Source organism: Puntigrus tetrazona, chromosome 4, assembly GCF_018831695.1.
Source record: "Puntigrus tetrazona isolate hp1 chromosome 4, ASM1883169v1, whole genome shotgun sequence".
Lineage (NCBI taxonomy): Eukaryota > Metazoa > Chordata > Actinopteri > Cypriniformes > Cyprinidae > Puntigrus > Puntigrus tetrazona.
This window is the reverse complement of record NC_056702.1, coordinates 13,484,672-13,502,841: the sequence shown is the minus strand read 5'-3', so window position 1 is coordinate 13,502,841 and position 18,170 is coordinate 13,484,672. Positions and strand designations below refer to the sequence as shown.

The window sequence follows — 18,170 nt, the reverse complement described above, 5'->3', positions numbered from 1 at the left end:
CATGAAAGGTCCACAAGGCGGGATTCGAACACGAGACTCGAGACAATGCGTAGCTTCAGCCACTGGCCAAACATCCGATGCATATGGCACACAAAAGTAGTCAGATTGGTTGAATTATACAGGATTTCCGGGAGACTTGTTTGTCGTGTTCTTTAACGCTCCACTTGGAAAAAAAGATGCCGTGACGCCAAGACGCCTTGTTTACAACCGTGACAACGAGCGCTTATGAAGGATCAGATAAAGCACTGGATTTTCAAAAGTATGTTAAATATTTGAAGTTCACGGCATGTAATCTTTAAAATACGTCTGGGAGTTTTACACACCGGTCTCAGATTCCAGGCCTTCATCCACCGGTGCAAGACTGTGACATATGTTGCCATTTTACCCACAAGGCTATTGTCCTTGACACAAGGATTTTCTGAACGGTTGCTAAGGTATTGCTGTGAGGTTGCTAGGCTGTTAGTAAGCAGATTTCCTGCTATTGTTCATCAGGCATTGAAAGACAGACGTAACGGACGATTACGATAAAGTTGTCACTTACTGGGTGAGGTTAAAATAACCTTAAATCCTTAAATAAGCTAAATGTTCTTAAATCAGAATCAGTTTACCGGAGAAGCTTTTTTTTTGTCATTGCTTGTTTGATTTTAGCATAAACCTCGCTATTTGCATAGACAAATACGCCTGGGCTTCCATTGTTCCCGTGCGTCTCATAGTGTGAATGACCCATCTAGGTGTCAACAGGCGAGCTCTTTCACCCCGCAAGCTTTGAGTTCATAATGACATGTGCGCTTTCTAATGTTCATCTCTTCAAGGTTGAGTCATATTAGATACAGGGTTCAACAGGACTAAAAATACAGGACGAACAGGGCTGTACTTAAACAACGGCCCGCTTAACCTGTTTATTTACTGCTGTCGCCATGAGAAATGGCCCATCCCTTAACCTTTTAGCTTAGCTCGTCTTCTCAGATTCACCACAGTGAAATGTCGCATCTGAGCCAGAACAAAAGAATGGATAATGAATCATTGTCATTGTCATGTAACGGAACAATGAATCGTTTGTCATCTTCAGAGACCAGTTGTTCACCATTTATCATAAAGAAATACATCTGTTGCTATTTGTTGAGGTAAAAAATCTTTAAAGCTAACAGTTTCACTGAGAATTGTTATTTTTGAAAAGCAATTCAGTGCACTAAATGTGCTAATTATGAAAAATGATTAAGTATGAAATGTACATGTATGTTATCGGCTCTTGCCGATTAAATTAATTAATTAATTATATTTGCGAATACTAAAAGATTAGAAAAGAACAAAGTCTTATTATTTTGGCTTAATAATGTAACTTTTAATGTCAATTTAAGACTTAATTGTAACACACAAAAACATACATATATCCCAGTCAAACATATGCCATTTTTTATTATTATTACTATTAATATTATCTGATACATTTATAATGAAATGAAATGGCTGCAGACGGAAGTCTCAAAAACACCTAAAAATTACTAAGGCCTATCTTATGTCTTTGTCTGCACTTTAGTCTTTCATGGAGATCTGTCAAATTATATTTTTAAGAAAAAACATCATTCACATATTATTTTTCCACAGAATGAAGACACATTTTGGTTAGGGGTCGTCAAACTCCAAATGAAAGCATCATGACAAAAATTCTTAGCTTCAGAAGACTTGAAATTTAGATCATGGGATGTACTTTGATGGGACTTTTTAGATCTTGACAGCCCCTTATTTACTTTTATGGATAAGAATGTGAGCAGCGTCAATAGTATGTGTTCCAGAACATAATTCAGCTTTAAATCAACTAAAAGGTGAGAAGATAATCGCAGGATTTATATTTTCCTATGTCGACTTATTACTTAGCAGTTACTATGAGTTGGCTCGGAAAAACAGCAGCTCAGAAAGGTCAAAGCCAAAACTCTTTAGCTTCATTCTTTCCGTTTTATATCTTCTCGGTGAAGACCAGCCAGAAGGTCAGGTCGGTTCAACAAAGGGGTTTACTGGCCTCCCCCAGCGGCGTCAAACATCTTCTTTCTTCCCTCCATTCCAGACATGGCTTCCACATTCTTACGCCAATCACCTACCTCAGAGGTCAAGACCTGTTCGACAGAAAGCAACAATGGATTGTAGTCGCATGATTTAAGATGGATCAACTCTTGGAATTATGTTCAGTGCCGAGTTAATGTGTCTGTCGTGACTAAGACTAAACAGAATTTCTAGAATGATATTAAAAGCTTGACTAGAAAAAACATAAATGCTTTAATATAGGGACCAGTTCTCACTATGAACTAGTTGCTTATTACACGTATTGAGCATGACCATATTCTTCATCCCTAATCCTACCCAATACCCAAACTTAAAAGCTACCTTACTAACTATTAATAAGCAGCAAATGAAGAGTTTATTGAGGCAAAGTGGTTTGTTATTTGTGAGAAGTAGACCAAAAAAAACTTCTTTTCTGCAGCAAATCTTGGTATGTTTTATTTCGCCTTACCTTTTCTTGCTTAATGTCCTCCTTTTTGACTGACTTCAGATTTGCACGGAGGTCCATGGAGCCTTTGTGTTTGGAGCCCAGCAATGCCCTCATCATCTCATCGGCAGACACACGCACCTTCCTCAGAGCAGGTTTCTTGAACTTCCCGCCTAAATCCTGAACTTTCAACTTAAGCTCATTGATCTAAAAAAAAAAAATCAATGAAACGCAACCAGTGAGGTCCGCGATACCTCAAAAAATGATCTATTAGAACATCCATTCTTCTCAACGTAAGTTTCTTGGTTAGTACATGCACCCTCAGAAGTATGCAACCCATTGTCAGAACTCGGGTTGAAGATCACGGTTTATTCTGAAGTGTTTGCTTTTGCTTTCCACATGATGTTGATGACCTGACATCAGCAGTTGGTATTTGCTCTATATCTTTTCTCACTCTGCATCTCTCCGTGTTTCGTTCACTTTCAGTCTCTGTTTTCAACCTTCTTGTGTTTCATGCTGTGTTTCTGGCCAGTCTCGCCAGTTCAATCCTGTCTTCTTTGTTTGCGCTTCGCAAATACGTTGTTAGCCGTGTTTCAAAAGCACGGTCCAACCATCCTGTGTTATCCAAAACCACAGCTCCAACGCAAAATTTGATCACAAAGCTGCTTCTTATTAATAAAAAATGTGCATTTAGATCATGCACATTGGATCATGCGGACCAACTAGATCTGGAACAAACATATTTGGCCAATACCTCAAACCAACCCATATCATGCCTGTATTGATTTCATATAGTCCATACTGATAGCAATTATTTGTTGGTTTTATACTTACATCTTTGTTGTGCTTTTTGACTTTATCCTCATAGTCGTACCTCTCTTCATCCACTACGTCTATTTTGGAATAGAGTTGCTTACACAGATTCTAAAGATGAATATGCAGCATAAATACAACTGGTCCGAGATTTGAGAAGCAATAAATGAACCCAAACTACATTTTGTCATCACCTGTAACTCTGCCAGAGAGAGCCCAGAAATCTGCAAAGGAGGGTGTTTTTCTGTGAGGTAGCGATTTTTCTCTTCTTCCCTGTCTTGTTTTTCTTTCTCCAGATCCTCTATGGCTCTGTTCAGAAGCATTATCTGATTGAAAAAGGAAGAGGAGTTTTAATAACAAATTTTGCCCTTAACGTTGGTACGACAAAATAGGTATTCCAACCTTCAAAGAAAGTTTTCGAGATGCTGAAATCTTCGACTTGGGCTGTTGAATGAAGTATGATGCAGATATAAAAGTGATACATTCGAGTGAAGTATTGCTTAGCACGCCTTTTAAAACGATTAAGACATACTTTGTTGTCCACTTTTGGATTTCCAGGCCTTCGTATCTGGCAAATTAAAGCAACATTTATATGTAAAAATCAGTATTAGTTTGATAACTGTGTTAAATACTACTGTCTAGGTAAAAATGGAAAATCGCATTGAAAACAACTGCTTACCGGACTGCAAGTATCAATGGTTAAGGTGCAAAAGAAAAGGAAACAATTATCAGCGAGGCATTTTGAGCAATCAAGCCGTTTCACAAAAATGTAACGACCACTAAGTTTTAACGGCTAATGAGTTTCACAGACTGTAATGCTGTATGTTCATGCTCCGTAAACATCAGACGTCGAATAATCGTCAAAAAAAGAGAGAAAGGATTGTACTTACTCGCCCATTTTGCCGTCTTGCTGAACTACTAAAAAGATTGTTTCAACCAAAGATTTTAGATGAAACCTACAAAACGAATGAGTAATTAATAATAACAGGCAAATTTTGAAGGCAAATCCGTTGAAGGATGTCATACCTGGTTGATGGTCGCGGACAAGAGGCAGAACAACAGGGTGTTGAGACAAAGGGATTTTATAGTCCAGCCACCACTGGCTGGCAGATATAGTGTCTGTCGCCAGGAATGGCTTGGCAGTGTTCTACAAATGAAATACTACCAACAGCAAACCTGTGACGACACAGCAATACATAAGAACGCACGATGGCTTTTCTCTGGCTTGGGCTTGAGTTCGTAAACGCAAACATTGTACTCGCGAAATATTGACTCGTTCACATGCGGGATATAGCCTCTTAAAATAGTTCCTCAACGGGTCTCGGCCCACGTATAGATAGCAAGCCTGTGCTCTTGAGTCACGATCAGAAGAGGAAAACAATGTCTGAGGTAAATGATAAAACATCATAGAGTAAATTGTGAGGATGTTGTCCCATATAGTTATCTGTCTTCCATATAATATTGCTGTTATCAGTAGGGAGTGTGTTCAATTCTAAGGTGTTTTCTTGTGCTGTTTGTCGCTGTGGTACTTTTTAAATTATTAGTAGCGGCAAGCTACTGATGACTTCATTCATTAGTGCACAAAAAATAAAAAAATGCATACGGTAAAATTCGTTTTAGTTGCTGCTGAGGCTCCTTCGTGCGTCGACGTCTTACAAAAAAAGCTCATACAGAATCACAAACAATGCATGCGAATTCTTACAATGTTGAACATTTTTAATTTAAAAATTGACTTAGGCTGACACGTTGAAAACGGTTTCATACGGTCAGTTCCATCTACTTTTAATTTTATCGCTGCTAGCTAACAGGAAATACTTAAAGAGACTAAGCAAAACAAAATGTAAAAAATGACAAAAAAATTTTTTTTTTTAATTTCAAATCACATCAGAAAAGCATTTATTTTTCAATAAAACTAGGAAATGATCAAAAAGTCGAAAATATAGTATCAGGTGGGGTCAGGGTAGGTGCAGGGAGGGCTTTATTGTTCCAATATTGTTCCAATATTGTTCCAATATTGTTCCAACCATAGCATCCATTTAATTATTTTTAATTAAAATGAACATTTACACTCAACAGGTTGCGTTCTGCTTTATAATGCGCTTCAGTGCCGACGTGCAGATAATTAACAATTGCAATAAGTAGTATAGCAGATGCCATTCGCCAAAAAAAACAAAAGTATGATTAAAGTCAAACCGACTTTGTTTTCACCTGTCGACTACCAGATAATAAGCTCACGAAGCGCCGACGATAATCCACACACCTGTTCCGCACACTTCTAAAGTTACTCCTGAGCAGGAAGTGATTAACTCGGAGGTCAAACGTGCACTATATACAAAAAGCTAGATTTCCGACCAACGAACGCACCGCCGTTCCTGACAAGCCATCGGTAGAGGCAAGCGTTCTTCGTAAGCTTTATAGATCCGCGGTATTGTTGCGTATAGTGTGCGTGCGAGAGAACGGGAATAATCGATGGAAGAAGGGAAACGACCTTGTTGACATGTTAATACCGTAAGTCCAGAACAGGTGATTCAGCTATTTATTCTGAAACGTGATCACAGCCAAGTTATGGGGAGCTCGCTCACCCCGCTATTATTATAGCATCCGTCTCGGTGAGCGCTGATGGCTCAATGCATCACTCCCTTTCAACACCCGTCAACATAAAACCACAATGAGGCACATCGGCTACAATTGAATGGATTTTGGGGCGTTCAACCAATAATAAATATAGCAAAACATAAGCAGAAAACGGTCATTTACACTATATATATATTTTTTTTCCTCCTCATATCGACAGTTAATAGCTTGTTTATAAAGGCAGCATCACATATTTATCATACATTTCTGAAAAATCATTTTCATTTCTAATAGAAAAGGCGCTTCGCTGTTAAGTAAAGCAAGCAAACAAAAACACTAACTAACAAAAAAGCACAGGTTTTAAAAAGCATAGCTGACCAGTGAAAATCGAACCGGGTCCCGTGACGTAAAAAAAAAAACGTCATTATTTTTTCATCCTCCGTTATCGTTACTGGTAATAAAATGCGCCATTACATTTATCCCAGGCTAATTTTATTAGGCATATCATTTTATTTTTCAGTTGATCTGACTGTCTAAAGTGTACAAAAAAGTGTTACCCTAATGTCTTTGCTACTGACCTAATTTAAGCATATTAAACAAATATGACACATTTGGTGTTGGTTTTTGCTGAATAGTGAATAGTGTCATATCTTTCTGCGCCCTCCACTGTTCAGACATGAACTTACATGTCCTTCACCCAGAGCCATATTCATTTCACGTTTGCTGTGAAAATACAAAATCAAACATTAATACATATTAAATACAAACAAGCACGCCCTGTATATTTTAAAAAGCAACTCAAAAGTAAGGTAATGCACCGATTTTATGTCTTAGCGACTTTTTTTTTTTTTAGCCGTGTAGCCTTTGTTCCAAACACGCACGAGACGTTTGGCAGATTTGTTTTGTTTATTTCAAACATGGCGCATAAAGACGCCCTGAACTGCTAAAAAAAAAGCATAAATGGTTCTCTATCTCAACACATCAACATGCGCGTGTGCTGAATATGCCCATGATAAAGTTCAGGAGCTTTTCAGTGGATGTAAAGGTCGTTGATACGGATTTAAATCATCATCTGAGAAATAACTGAAAGCAATTGCCTTCAATCAAATTCATTTTAACAGATGTCGCGTGCGACTGCGGCCAGTGAGGATGTAAAACATACCCTCAAAAAACACGATAAGCAGCGTTCTGGTTTAAAAGAACAAGTTGAAGGTATTTCAAATAGTTCATTATTATCAGTGGGAACAGGCACAGTAGAGTCATAACAAGTACAGTACTATCTGCTCAACAGACATGAGAAAAACAGTAAATATTTAAATACATAATTTATGTACATAAATTACATTTAAATTTAGATGGTACAAATAAATGGGATATAGATAAATTTATATATATATATATATATATATATATATATATATATATATATATATATATATATATATATATATATATATATATATATATATATATATATAGAATGGTATTTTGGATATGCATTGCATCGTGTTTTGTTTTATGAATAAAAGAAAAGCATTTAAACCACATATATCTTCCGGGACATTTTTTTTTTTTTTACATGCATTTTTATTTATTTATTTTGCACATCGTGGGGTGCTTACAATATTTGTTATGCGTTATATTATGCTTTTATAATATGCCTGTTTCTGAATAAAATTGATATACGAACAGTTTAATTATTACACCAACATTAGGGGAGAATGGGGAAAGAAGCCTCTCTCGATTACTTTTGAAATTTTACGTTTAGGATATTTAGGATGATAATGCAGCAGAAACTTTTGCTTGTTTAGTTGCTATAGCACAAATTGCATAAAAATAAAAAATAAAAATAATAAAAAAATATCCAATATGCTTGGCCCCTAATCGAGTAAAATGTATAATCTTATGTAAATGTATAATCTTAATATAATTCCTAATGATATGTGTATTTTTTTTTTTTTGCATGTTTGCTTTAATATAAAACACAACTATTCTAATTAAATGACTAATATGCAAAAAATTATATTTACGTAACGCATTGTTAAAAATAAATGCTCCAAAAGCACTGCAAAAGGGTGTTTTTGCGGCGAAGAACCATTTTTGGGTTCCCTAAAGAACCTGTTTCTCTTTGCGAATGAGCCATTTTGAAGAACATTTTAAAAATCTAGCACCTTCCTCGACTATTAAGGACCTCTGATGAACCTCTACAGCCCGTATATTACATTATTATAACAGCGACAGTGCATATTTGATGATTTCACTGTGTTTTAATAAAAGCGAAGACTTTTAAAACGTTCAACAATAACCCCAATCTACTACATAGGTATAACGTTTTAAAATAGCTAACACTGAAGCGTTGGCAGAGGGGTGTCAAGTTGTTAACAAAGTAAAAACGTTTATCAATAAAAAAAAAAAATTCGCTCCGCAAATCCAAAAGCACTGACTGTGGGGTCTTCGCTTTACCCCGTCTCACCCTAATCTCTAAAATGGCTCGAATTAGGCTAAAAATGCGAAAAAGACACCGACCAAAAAAAAAAAAACACGCGTGTACGTTTCGCGTAGCATTAGCAGCCGACTTAGCTTAAACGCGCAAACAGTTATACTCCGTTTATTAAACGGCCGTCGTCGCGCGACCGTGTTAACCGGCAGGGGGCAGCACCGCAACAAATAACGAAGGCAATGATGCGTACTAAAGCGTTCACAAACTGAGCTTTGTCTCTCACTTATTCGGAAGATGACATACGAGACGGTCAGGTTGGGAGGGAAGGCCCTAAAATCCCGTGAGGTCCCTCTCGCTGGGCCAGACGGAACCGATGAAGGCGACCGCATCCTCCGCATCCCATAATAATAAGCCGGCCGTGATTGGGAGCTCGTTCGTCGGCGAACGGAATGAGGAGGAAATTGATGCGCGCCTGAAAATCTGACACGGGCACGCCGCCGTTGGCCGTCTCGCGCGCCGCGTAATGGAAATAGCTGGATAACGGTATTCCGGCGGCTTTTTTTGTTTGCGCTTCTAATGGGAGCGACGCCGAGGTAAACGGGTCGGCCCGCGAGCACGTGTTTTTTTGTTTTTTTACAGCCAGGCATTCGCCCGATCGGATCGGCGGGATGGCGTCTTTGAGGTGTCACCGGAGCAAGTACATGTGGGCCACTCTGGGCGTGCTGGCGTTGTTGTGGCTCTACATCTTCCCCGTGTACAGGATCCCCAGCGACAAAGAAATGGTGGACGAGGTTCTGCGGCAGGGGCAGACGTGGAGCAGAAACAAGACCGGGGTGGATCTGTACAGGTATTTATTTCGATTGTTCGTAATGCTTGCGGGCACTCGCGCTGGACGAAGCGCTTTGCGGGGAGGCGATCCGGAATGGCACGTCGTCTCTCTCTCTCTCTGACTGTAATTAAGTCAATGGAGCGATTGCGATCTCATCCGCGTAATCTGGCTCTCGCACTGACAAGGGGATCGCAGCATGCAGACATCTCAGACGAAAACCCGATTAAGAGAAAGCACATGCGCAGAGAGGTCGAGGCGTTTGAATCGACGGCCGTTTCTCAAACGGAAGACTGCGGTAAAGTTGGTTTGACGATTGAAATTGATTAGACTTGGGTTTCTTTTCAATTAAACTCCAACTTAGGTCTGTTAGGTTGCACAGGTCTGTGGTGATTTTATATATGGTACTGAATCCCTATATCCATATATTTATGTATATATATAATCCATATACTGTACCGACTAAAAAGCCTGACACCGTTTGAGACAAAAAGTATCAAACCAACTGCAAAAAACTGTAATGCACGAGGCTTTTTTTTCAGAATGTGGCTTTATTGATTTTATATATGTCACAAAATCCTTGTGTTGGTGTTGTGTGATGTAGTCTTTTTGTTTACTGGGTTTATTGATTTTGTACAGGGTAATGAAAAGTATTTTTGCTTTGTTTCAATACTGTACTCACTAAAGTCTGATTACGGGAATTTTTTTTTGCAGTTGGTTTGATACTTTTATCTGAAATGGTGTCAGACTTTAATGAATTATACATATATATATATATATATATATATATATATATATATATATGGAATCAGTACCATATTCAATTTCAGTAGGTACAGTATCACATATAAAATCAATGAAGACGCAATTTGAAAAAAACAAGCCTTTTGCATTATAGGGAATAATATTTAGAGAATTTTACAGTTGGTTTGATACGTCCATCTCAAAGAGAGTCTGGGTTTAATTCATTTTAACGGGTGCAGCACATATAAAAATATGGATCAGTAATATATATATATATATATATATATATATATATAATCTATAAAGCCATATCCTGAAAAAATCCATTTGCATTACAGGGAATAATATTTAGAGATTTTTTTTTTTTTTTGCTCTCTTGCTTTTACCGGCGCAAAGATTTTAACTGATAAGAAAGCGAATGTCTAATGAACGTCAAACTAACTTTACCGCAGTCCTCCTCTGGTCCAGAGGTCACCTTTGTAGGCCGCGTACGTCATAAAGGAGATCTTATTTAATAAAATGAACAGTTACACGTTTGTAAGTTGTGTTATGATTGTGCAAATCAAATGCACAGTTAACTGACTTAAACTTTCCTACATTAAGTTAAATGTATATACGTATCATGTTTATTTATTTATAAATGCTTTCAATTTATGCTCACTTCCACCTGTTATTTAAGTAATTTTAAGTGCGACTGCACAGAAATGTCGTATAAAAGACTTCGTGTTTGCTCTCAGTCGGTTCGAAAGCGCTGTTGTTTTCGGGGGAACGCATTTACATCCGCTCGCCGCTATCGGTGTCATAAAATCTCATTTTCTTTTCCGACAGGAAACTGCTGACAGAATGCTGTGACCCAAAGAGAATGTTTGCTGTCACTAAGGAGAACTCGCCGATAGGCAAGGTTCTGTGGTACGACGGGGAGATCTACCATTATCACACGGTCACCAATGAAACCTACCCCATCTTTGTTCAGGTACCGTCCTTTCGGAGATGCCAAAAAAATACGACCGGATTTTTATGGCAGAGTAAAGATCTAGTCTAATTGACGTTAGAAAGGTAATGCTTCCTTGTGAGTATGGTAAGCCAAAAATTCTGCGGAACCGTATGTGAAGTGTATGCTAAATCTGAATATCTGAAGCGTTTTAAAGCGAAGCGGTTGGTCCCTTTGTTTTTCTTTCTACCCCCCGCTCTCCACGAAGCTCAGCGCTCTTGCCTTCTAAAAATAAACAGCATGGGAGAAACACCCACATGGGTCCTGATTGTCCTCCTATGCTGGGCACCGTGCCGCCTTTCAGTCGCAGTGTTCCTCCTACACTGTCTCAAAGTCCACGCTCATTATTGATGGACACACAAGCGCAGTATCCTACACTCGCCTGCATCACTCTAAAGTAGTTACGCTGTCATTTAGTATGTTTATTCAGTGAGATCTTATGGGCATGTTACTATGGACACAGTGGCGGATTTAGAAGTTTGTGCCCAGAAAAGCCATTAAAAGGTTTGTTTTTTTTTACACACACACACACACACACACATAGTCTTATAGTCTTTCACTGTCATTCTCAGTATTATGTTTCAGTGCATACGGCAGACTTAAATGAAATTTAATTAAGCCATCTGCTTGTAATGTTCATCAGAACGTTATGTATCGTTGATATGGAGATCCTGCTAGAGCTTCATTCTTGTAGGGATTTTTGCATGACGTTTTCCCAACTGGTATCCAAAAGAAGGAAGGAAAATGTCTAATGATGAGTGCAAATTAATCGCCAGAAAAGATCTTTTCATCGATTCACTTTTTACTTAGTGTCACGGTTATGAACTTTTGTTTGCAGTTTTCACGTGCTTGGTGTTTCCCCATGTGTCCTAGTCTGTGTTTGTTGATTGTTTAGTTATTCTGTTCTGGCGTGTCTTCTCGAATACCCTTTATTTCCCGCCATGTAAGTTGCCCTCTGTTCATTAGCCTTCGTCCGTTCGTCTAATCTTCGTGTCTGATTCCTGGAATTATCTTTAGAAGATCCCAATCTGTGTCACCGCTGGTTCCGTCCAGCTCTTGTGGCCCTGTGTTCCCTCCCTCGGTCTGTGCTAGCTGGGCGTGCAGATCCGCCTCAGGACATTCTGTCTCCAGCTCCGCTCAAGGCGTGAGGATCCCCTGCCTTCGCATCCAGCCTTTGAGCCCTGGACTCCACGTCGGCCCTTTGGCACCTAGCTCACTCATCTCCACTGTGGCCCGTCATCTCACAGTCTCCACATAGCTCCCTCGTTCCTCCAGCTCCACCTTGGTCGGTCCTCGACCTTCCACCGGCCTCTGTCAGGCTCCTCCCTCCCTCCAGCTTCACCTTCATCTTCGGTCGCTCAGGACCCCAGTCACCATCTCAGTCGTCTGGGGTCCTGTGGCTACGCATTGGCCCTCCAGATTCTCAGTGGTTCATCCCTGGGCTCTCATCATGGCTGGTCTCTGGAGTTCAATCTGGCTCCTCCCACCCTCCACTCCACCATGGTCTTACGTTTTATTCTGTGTTTGGTTTGTCCTCGCTCCTGCTTCACGTCCGCATCCAGAGCCCCTCCCCCTCCCTCCTTTGTTGGTCACCCTTTCCCGGGAGGGGGTGTAATGTCACAGTTATAAACTTTTGCTTGCAGTATTCATTCCCCATGTGCTCAGTGTTTTTCATGCGACCTCATTTGTGTTTGCAGATTTAGTTATTCTTTTCAGGTGTGTCTTGTCAATTGCCGTTTATTACCCACCATATAAGTCGCCCTTTGTTCTTAAACTTTGCCTCGTCTTTGCTACTAAATCCGTCTAGTTGGTCTTCATGCCTGATTCCTGGAATTATCATTAAAAGACCTTTTTGTTTATCCTTTGTGCCTTCGCTCATTGAAATCTCACCAGCCCGTGACAGAGGTTCACCGGTCTTTGAAGCGTATGAATATTGAAGTAACCTTGATTTGAATATGTATTCATCAAAAGAAAAAAATGGAAATGTGCTGTGTGTGTGTGTGTGTGTGTGTGTTACTTCATTGCTTCAACCCATTTGTGTAACTCCCATTGATTTATGTGTTGCTAGGATACACCATTGCAGCTTCCTTTGAAGACATGTTCAGTTGTGGGAAATGGAGGGGTCCTGAAACACAGCGGCTGTGGAAAAGAAATTGACCAAGCTGACTTTATCATGAGGTGAGATGATGGTAATATGTGTTTCCGAGTGTCAAATCAAATCCCAAATCAAACAGAATTATTCAGTTATATATATATATATATATATATATATTATATTCATTTACGGTGTATTCACATCAGAAAGGTGCGCTGGTTCACTTCTTTTGGTCCGGACCAAATACAATGTTGATAATTGTTGGCACGGTTGAATGGATTAACCAATGAATGAATAATCTTGGCAGACCGTTGTTTCATTTCATTTACAATTTCTGGTTTACAGTTCTGGTTCACTTGCAAAAAGAGCAAAACGAAACAAATCTACATTACTTGACAGTACGCTAGCGGGCTTTTCTTGTGTCCTTTCCTGGTATTGAATGTAAATATTAAAACCTGTGAAAGGCAAAATGTTCGTGTGGCATTTATCAGCCTCACAATAAGACCCGTCTCTTTTATTAATCTATTTACTGTAACAAACAGGCTTTTTTATGACACAAACTGAAAAACATCACTCCTTGCAAAACCTTTCTTCATCTCCTCTACTTCTAGATGTAACCTTCCTCCTCTATCCAAAGAGTACACCACTGATGTTGGTACCAGAACACACCTGGTGAGCGCGAATCCTAGCATTATTGAAAAGAAGTACGTGTCTTCTCCTCTTCACTTACATATTCAAACATCTGAGTAATCACCTTGTTTTGAATTTTTATACATATATGTATTTTTTTTATTTGCATATTTGTTCTTCTGCAATGGTGTGGTTCCTTTTCCATATCTTATTCATCTTAGCTTACAATAACAATGCGTTCTGTTGTCTGCTAAAGTTCATAAAGTCCTTCTCTGTGAAACAGCCGGTAGCTATTTATGTTTTCTGGGCAAGTTAGCAGCATGCAGCAACAGCAGGAAAACAGACAGAATGGTCAAAAAAGGACACAGTTCTCCAGACAGCTGACTACATGTCTTGAAGGATGAATATCGACCATTCTTAGTGGATTGACTTGTTTACTTCTTGTATTAGCAGGCAGGAGATCTCCATAATTTCCTGTTAGTATCAGGTTTTTTTTTTGTTTGTTTGTTTTTTTCTTATATATTAAAAACAGCACATTAATATGCTTGTGTTTTAATAGGATTGCTTCTAAAGGCTCTCAAGCTCAGACACTTTAATCATTATAACTTGACGGTCCACACAATGGCAATTGAATAACAGGATGTTTAACAAAATACAATATAAATATAATAAAGTTAATAATTAAACTATGGCTCAGTAATAGATTCACAGTTTGATTTCTGAATTTATCCACAGTGGCCACAGTATCTTTAAATGAAACAATTTTTAGAACATTTTTAGTTAAACCATATCACTCCGTATTGACATTTAAAAAAAAAAAATCTTTCTCCCAATCAGCTTCCAGAACCTGCTATGGTCCCGCAAATCCTTTGTAGAGAGTATGAAGGCATATGGCACCAGCTACATCTACATACCAGCGTTCTCCATGAAGCCCGGCACTGACCCCTCCCTGAGGGCATACCACGCCCTTGCAGACTCCGCCTCCAACCAGACGGTCCTCTTCGCCAACCCAGACTTCCTTAAAAACGTCGGCCGATTCTGGAAAAACCACGGCGTCCACGGCAAGCGGCTGTCCACGGGGCTGTTCCTCGTGAGCCTTGCCCTCGGCTTGTGCGAAGAGGTGACCGCTTACGGTTTCTGGCCATTTTCGGTGGGACTGGATGAGCGGCCGGTCAGCCACCATTATTATGACAACATTCTCCCGTCCTCGAGATTTCACGCCATGCCTGAGGAATTCCTGCAGCTCTGGCACTTGCATAAGAGCGGCACGCTGCGTATGCGGGTCGGCGATTGTACGAAAGAAGGACAGGAACCTAAGAGGGAAAAATAAGTGGATGCGTTTCCCCCACCTATCCCCACAGGAACAGGACAGATCTCCTGTGATTAGCATGAGAATGCTGTGGGTAATGAGGTGATGCCTCACCCCCAAAGCTAGGCCTCTCTTTGGTGTCTATATGCTTGAACCTCAACTGCTACCAACACCCCCCACCACCTTCTTGTTGCCAAAGGACAGTTGTAAAGACTTGCATGTGTACCCATCCTGCGCTCACTGGAAGCTTGTTGTGTCCGTTTGTTGTCCCGGGGTGATGAGGGGCTCAGGTGTCATGTGACCTATTTAAACTGCATCCACCAGCAGTTGGACCCCTGTAACCAAGGACTGTTTGTTCACTTAATATAAAGGGAGAACGGGGGAGGTGCTGAGTCAAACAATGTCTTAAGAACTCTAAATGGGAACTTGGGAGCAAGGCTTTGACCATTTAGCGTATTGTAGTTTTTTTTTCTTAAACACTGATTCTCTGGAGTTTCGAGGTAATGGAACAACGAATAATGAGAAAATCTTACTCACAGTGTTCGCTTAAATACAAATCAGTGTACAAATACAGGTTTAGCCTGGAAAAGGGAAGTTGGGAATCGAATGTACAGCCAAAGTATAAAAACCCGTTTCAAAGATTTGAGACCGGTTTAAAGTGAAGGCTGCAGTTCACGTATTATTGCGAGTATATTTCCAATTGTATTTATTTTTAACATTTCAGTGAACCACCTTGTCGTTCTAGATCAGTCTTACGCGTTTAGTGTTTGACGAGATTAGAGTGAAATCATGGGTGGAGAGACCACATCCAGTTGGAAGATTTCCACTAGCTGGATGGAGGCCCAAATTCTGTTGAAGAGATAGTGAATTGTTGCGTGCCCTTGGGAGGAAAAGTGTTACAGAGTTTGCAGTGACTACTGTGGCAGCATATTTTATTAGTGTGTTACTTGTATGTGTTTGAATTCAATCATTTGATGTCATGAAGTGGTGTAAAAATCCTTTATCACATGGTGGAAGGGTCACCAATCATATAGTAACTGCTTTTTTTTTTTGCCTGCTAAGGTGCTGGACACCTGGTCCGGAACATGTAAATACTCAATTATGGGTTCTCTGAATGTATTGACAGCCATTTTGGTAGTCTGCCCAGTAATTTGTTTCCTCTACTTATTTTTTTGTTGTTGTTGTTAAACTACACACAGGGAATTAGGTTTAAATTTAGGTGCTAGCTGTAACACATGCACTCCAGTTTAGTCTTAATATATCATCACTGATGGACAGTTTTATTAGGTTTGACTGGTAGAAGGATGTACTATTACACTGATTTTAAGCCAGAGACCTCAGTATTTATAGGGTTAGTTCACCCCAAAAGGATAATTGTCATCAACTACTTACCCCATGTCATGACAAACCCATTTATTTTATCGTTGAAAGACAATTGAAGATATTTCAATGAAACCTGAGAGTTTTGCTCACCACTGAAAATTCAAAGTTTCAAAAAGAAGTAGATTTAAGATATACATGAAAAATTAATCCACACGTGTGCATGGGAGCAACTCAAATATGGCAAATGGAAGCCCAACCATACTTTCTTGACGCCTGATAGCGAACCTCATTGGTTTTATTGAAATGGGCTTTCAATGGAGGCCCATAAATCTCTCAGATTTGTCTTACGGATTTGGAATGACATGAGAGTGAGTACAACATGACAGAATTTTCTACTTCTAGGTGAACTACAGAGTTGCCTTTAAATGTGTCTGCCGTTGTCATTTAAAGCAGGTGTGTTAGCATTCAGGTAGCTAGCTATAAGACAGCTTAACTAACTTGCTTCAAAAGATTCTCCTACGCTATGGCAACACCGAGATTGTGTACTTGAAACTGATTGAAATGAGTTCTGACATTTTTAGTTAAACGTTGTTCTGTGATATATATATAATTAGTTTTTGCATCAAGGTTGGAAAGCTGTACTATGAGCTATGTAGTTGGTGAATCTCACAAAATGCATAACCAGGTCACGTTTCACCCCAATTGAAAGAAAAAAAAAAAAAGACAGTTAACCCCTTTTTACTGCATGTTGTCGTTATCATAATGCATTTAAAAAAGTGCCATAAATGAAATGCAGTACAACAAACAATGGCGCATAAACGATCGTGCTTAATTCCGTTAGTGGTCATGGAAAAAAAAAAAATGGGGTGAACTATGACCGGGACTTGTTCTTAGCAGGTGTTTTGAGACTCGCTCTGATAGCAAAGGAAATGTGCGCACTCGTTTGAATATCTCTAGAGATTCCCATTACCATATTTTCACACTTTAAGCCAATGAGTGCCTTTATCAGTATTAAAAAGGCTTTGGGCTTTATTTCACCAAGGACAAGTATTTTAACCAAATCTAAGATTCATCCCCCTCCAACTCAGAAGTATATAACGTCACAGAATAGTTTTTAAGAATTTTCAACCAAGGCTGATGTGTAGAAATGTGGAAGGACTTATTAATTTAATAACTTACTATGATTTACGATAAGCGAATGGATGCGAGTTCCAAAATATGCTAGCAGACGGTTGTAGAAGGACCAACGTACATTAACGTAATTTGCTTTTACATTGCTTGATTGCCAGAAAACCGCAACTTTAACATACATAGCTGGGGAAAGTGTGAAATGCTGGAGCTGGTGATTCTTTTTTTTTTTCCTTTGCACCTTTTTGTGTCGTTCAGTATTGTGAATGAGTGAGGTAGTAGTTTGTAAGTAGGCATGCACGACTGTGATATGTAATTGGTTTTTGAAACCGATTTTGAGTGAGAAACTCACAAACAAACAATTATGTCTTTTACGTTCCGCCCCTTTGAGCCATAAAAGGGTGTTTGCCCTGCTGAAACTGAGCTTACCTCAACTGTACTATTCACTGTTAAATGCATCGATGAAGCTCACTGGAGCTTGGAGCCTAGTACGTTTTACTTCACTAAGCTGTAAATGTGTCCTATCATGTCAAACTTTTTGGCTCAAGCGGTTGGTGTTTGTACTTGAGCATGTTACTAACAGCAAACAGGAACCGAGCTGGACGTTGTTTACGTGCCACCTGGGTTTTGCCAATATTGAAAATGTGATAAGAACAAAAGCAAACACTGCTTTCAAACAATAAAGACGTCCTGTCAACTCATTTGCCGCAGTGTGTGTGAAATCTTGTCTTGGTGAAGCGCCGTATTTTAAACCAGATGAACATATATCCTGTTCAGCTTGTGTATAGCGTGTATTTAGGGAAGTTACAGTTTTC

At 39.4% G+C, this 18,170-nt stretch overlaps 2 protein-coding genes across 3 annotated transcripts; one reads left to right on the top strand and one right to left on the bottom strand.

Moving 5' to 3' along the window:
• Nucleotides 1–1,317: 1,317 nt before the first annotated feature.
• Nucleotides 1,318–5,102, bottom strand: tnni1d (troponin I, skeletal, slow d). 2 transcript variants are annotated; one of them, XM_043236775.1, is made up of 9 exons: nt 4,322–5,102; nt 4,186–4,213; nt 3,975–3,978; nt 3,828–3,863; nt 3,698–3,739; nt 3,490–3,621; nt 3,317–3,406; nt 2,507–2,689; nt 1,318–2,111 (listed from the first exon to the last, which is right to left on the bottom strand). In XM_043236775.1, exons 2-9 carry the CDS (start codon nt 4,191–4,193, stop codon nt 2,010–2,012), a joined length of 597 nt encoding a protein of 198 aa, XP_043092710.1. In that variant the 5' UTR covers nt 4,194–4,213; nt 4,322–5,102; the 3' UTR covers nt 1,318–2,009. The 2 variants fall into 2 exon arrangements, with proteins under 2 accessions (XP_043092710.1, XP_043092709.1); XM_043236774.1 differs by having other exon boundaries at nt 4,186–4,251; nt 4,322–4,962.
• Nucleotides 5,103–8,414: 3,312 nt separating this feature from the next.
• Nucleotides 8,415–18,056, top strand: st8sia1 (ST8 alpha-N-acetyl-neuraminide alpha-2,8-sialyltransferase 1). The gene is made up of 5 exons (XM_043236773.1): nt 8,415–9,156; nt 10,708–10,852; nt 12,939–13,048; nt 13,577–13,669; nt 14,433–18,056. Exons 1-5 carry the CDS (start codon nt 8,978–8,980, stop codon nt 14,923–14,925), a joined length of 1,020 nt encoding a protein of 339 aa, XP_043092708.1. The 5' UTR covers nt 8,415–8,977; the 3' UTR covers nt 14,926–18,056.
• Nucleotides 18,057–18,170: the final 114 nt, after the last annotated feature.

What these genes read in the sequence shown, in the direction of transcription:
- tnni1d (XM_043236775.1), bottom strand. An exon ending in TCAAAAAGCACAACAAAGAT is followed by an intron (nt 2,690 to 3,316) that starts GTAAGTATAAAA and finishes TTTTTTTTTTAG; the next exon opens with ATCAATGAGCTTAAGTTGAA. An exon ending in AGGACATTAAGCAAGAAAAG is followed by an intron (nt 2,112 to 2,506) that starts GTAAGGCGAAAT and finishes TCTGTCGAACAG; the next exon opens with GTCTTGACCTCTGAGGTAGG.
- st8sia1 (XM_043236773.1), top strand. Translation starts at nt 8,978, where the DNA reads ATGGCGTCTTTGAGGTGTCACCGGAGCAAGTACATGTGGGCCACTCTG. An exon ending in CCTACCCCATCTTTGTTCAG is followed by an intron (nt 10,853 to 12,938) that starts GTACCGTCCTTT and finishes ATGTGTTGCTAG; the next exon opens with GATACACCATTGCAGCTTCC. An exon ending in CAAGCTGACTTTATCATGAG is followed by an intron (nt 13,049 to 13,576) that starts GTGAGATGATGG and finishes CTCTACTTCTAG; the next exon opens with ATGTAACCTTCCTCCTCTAT.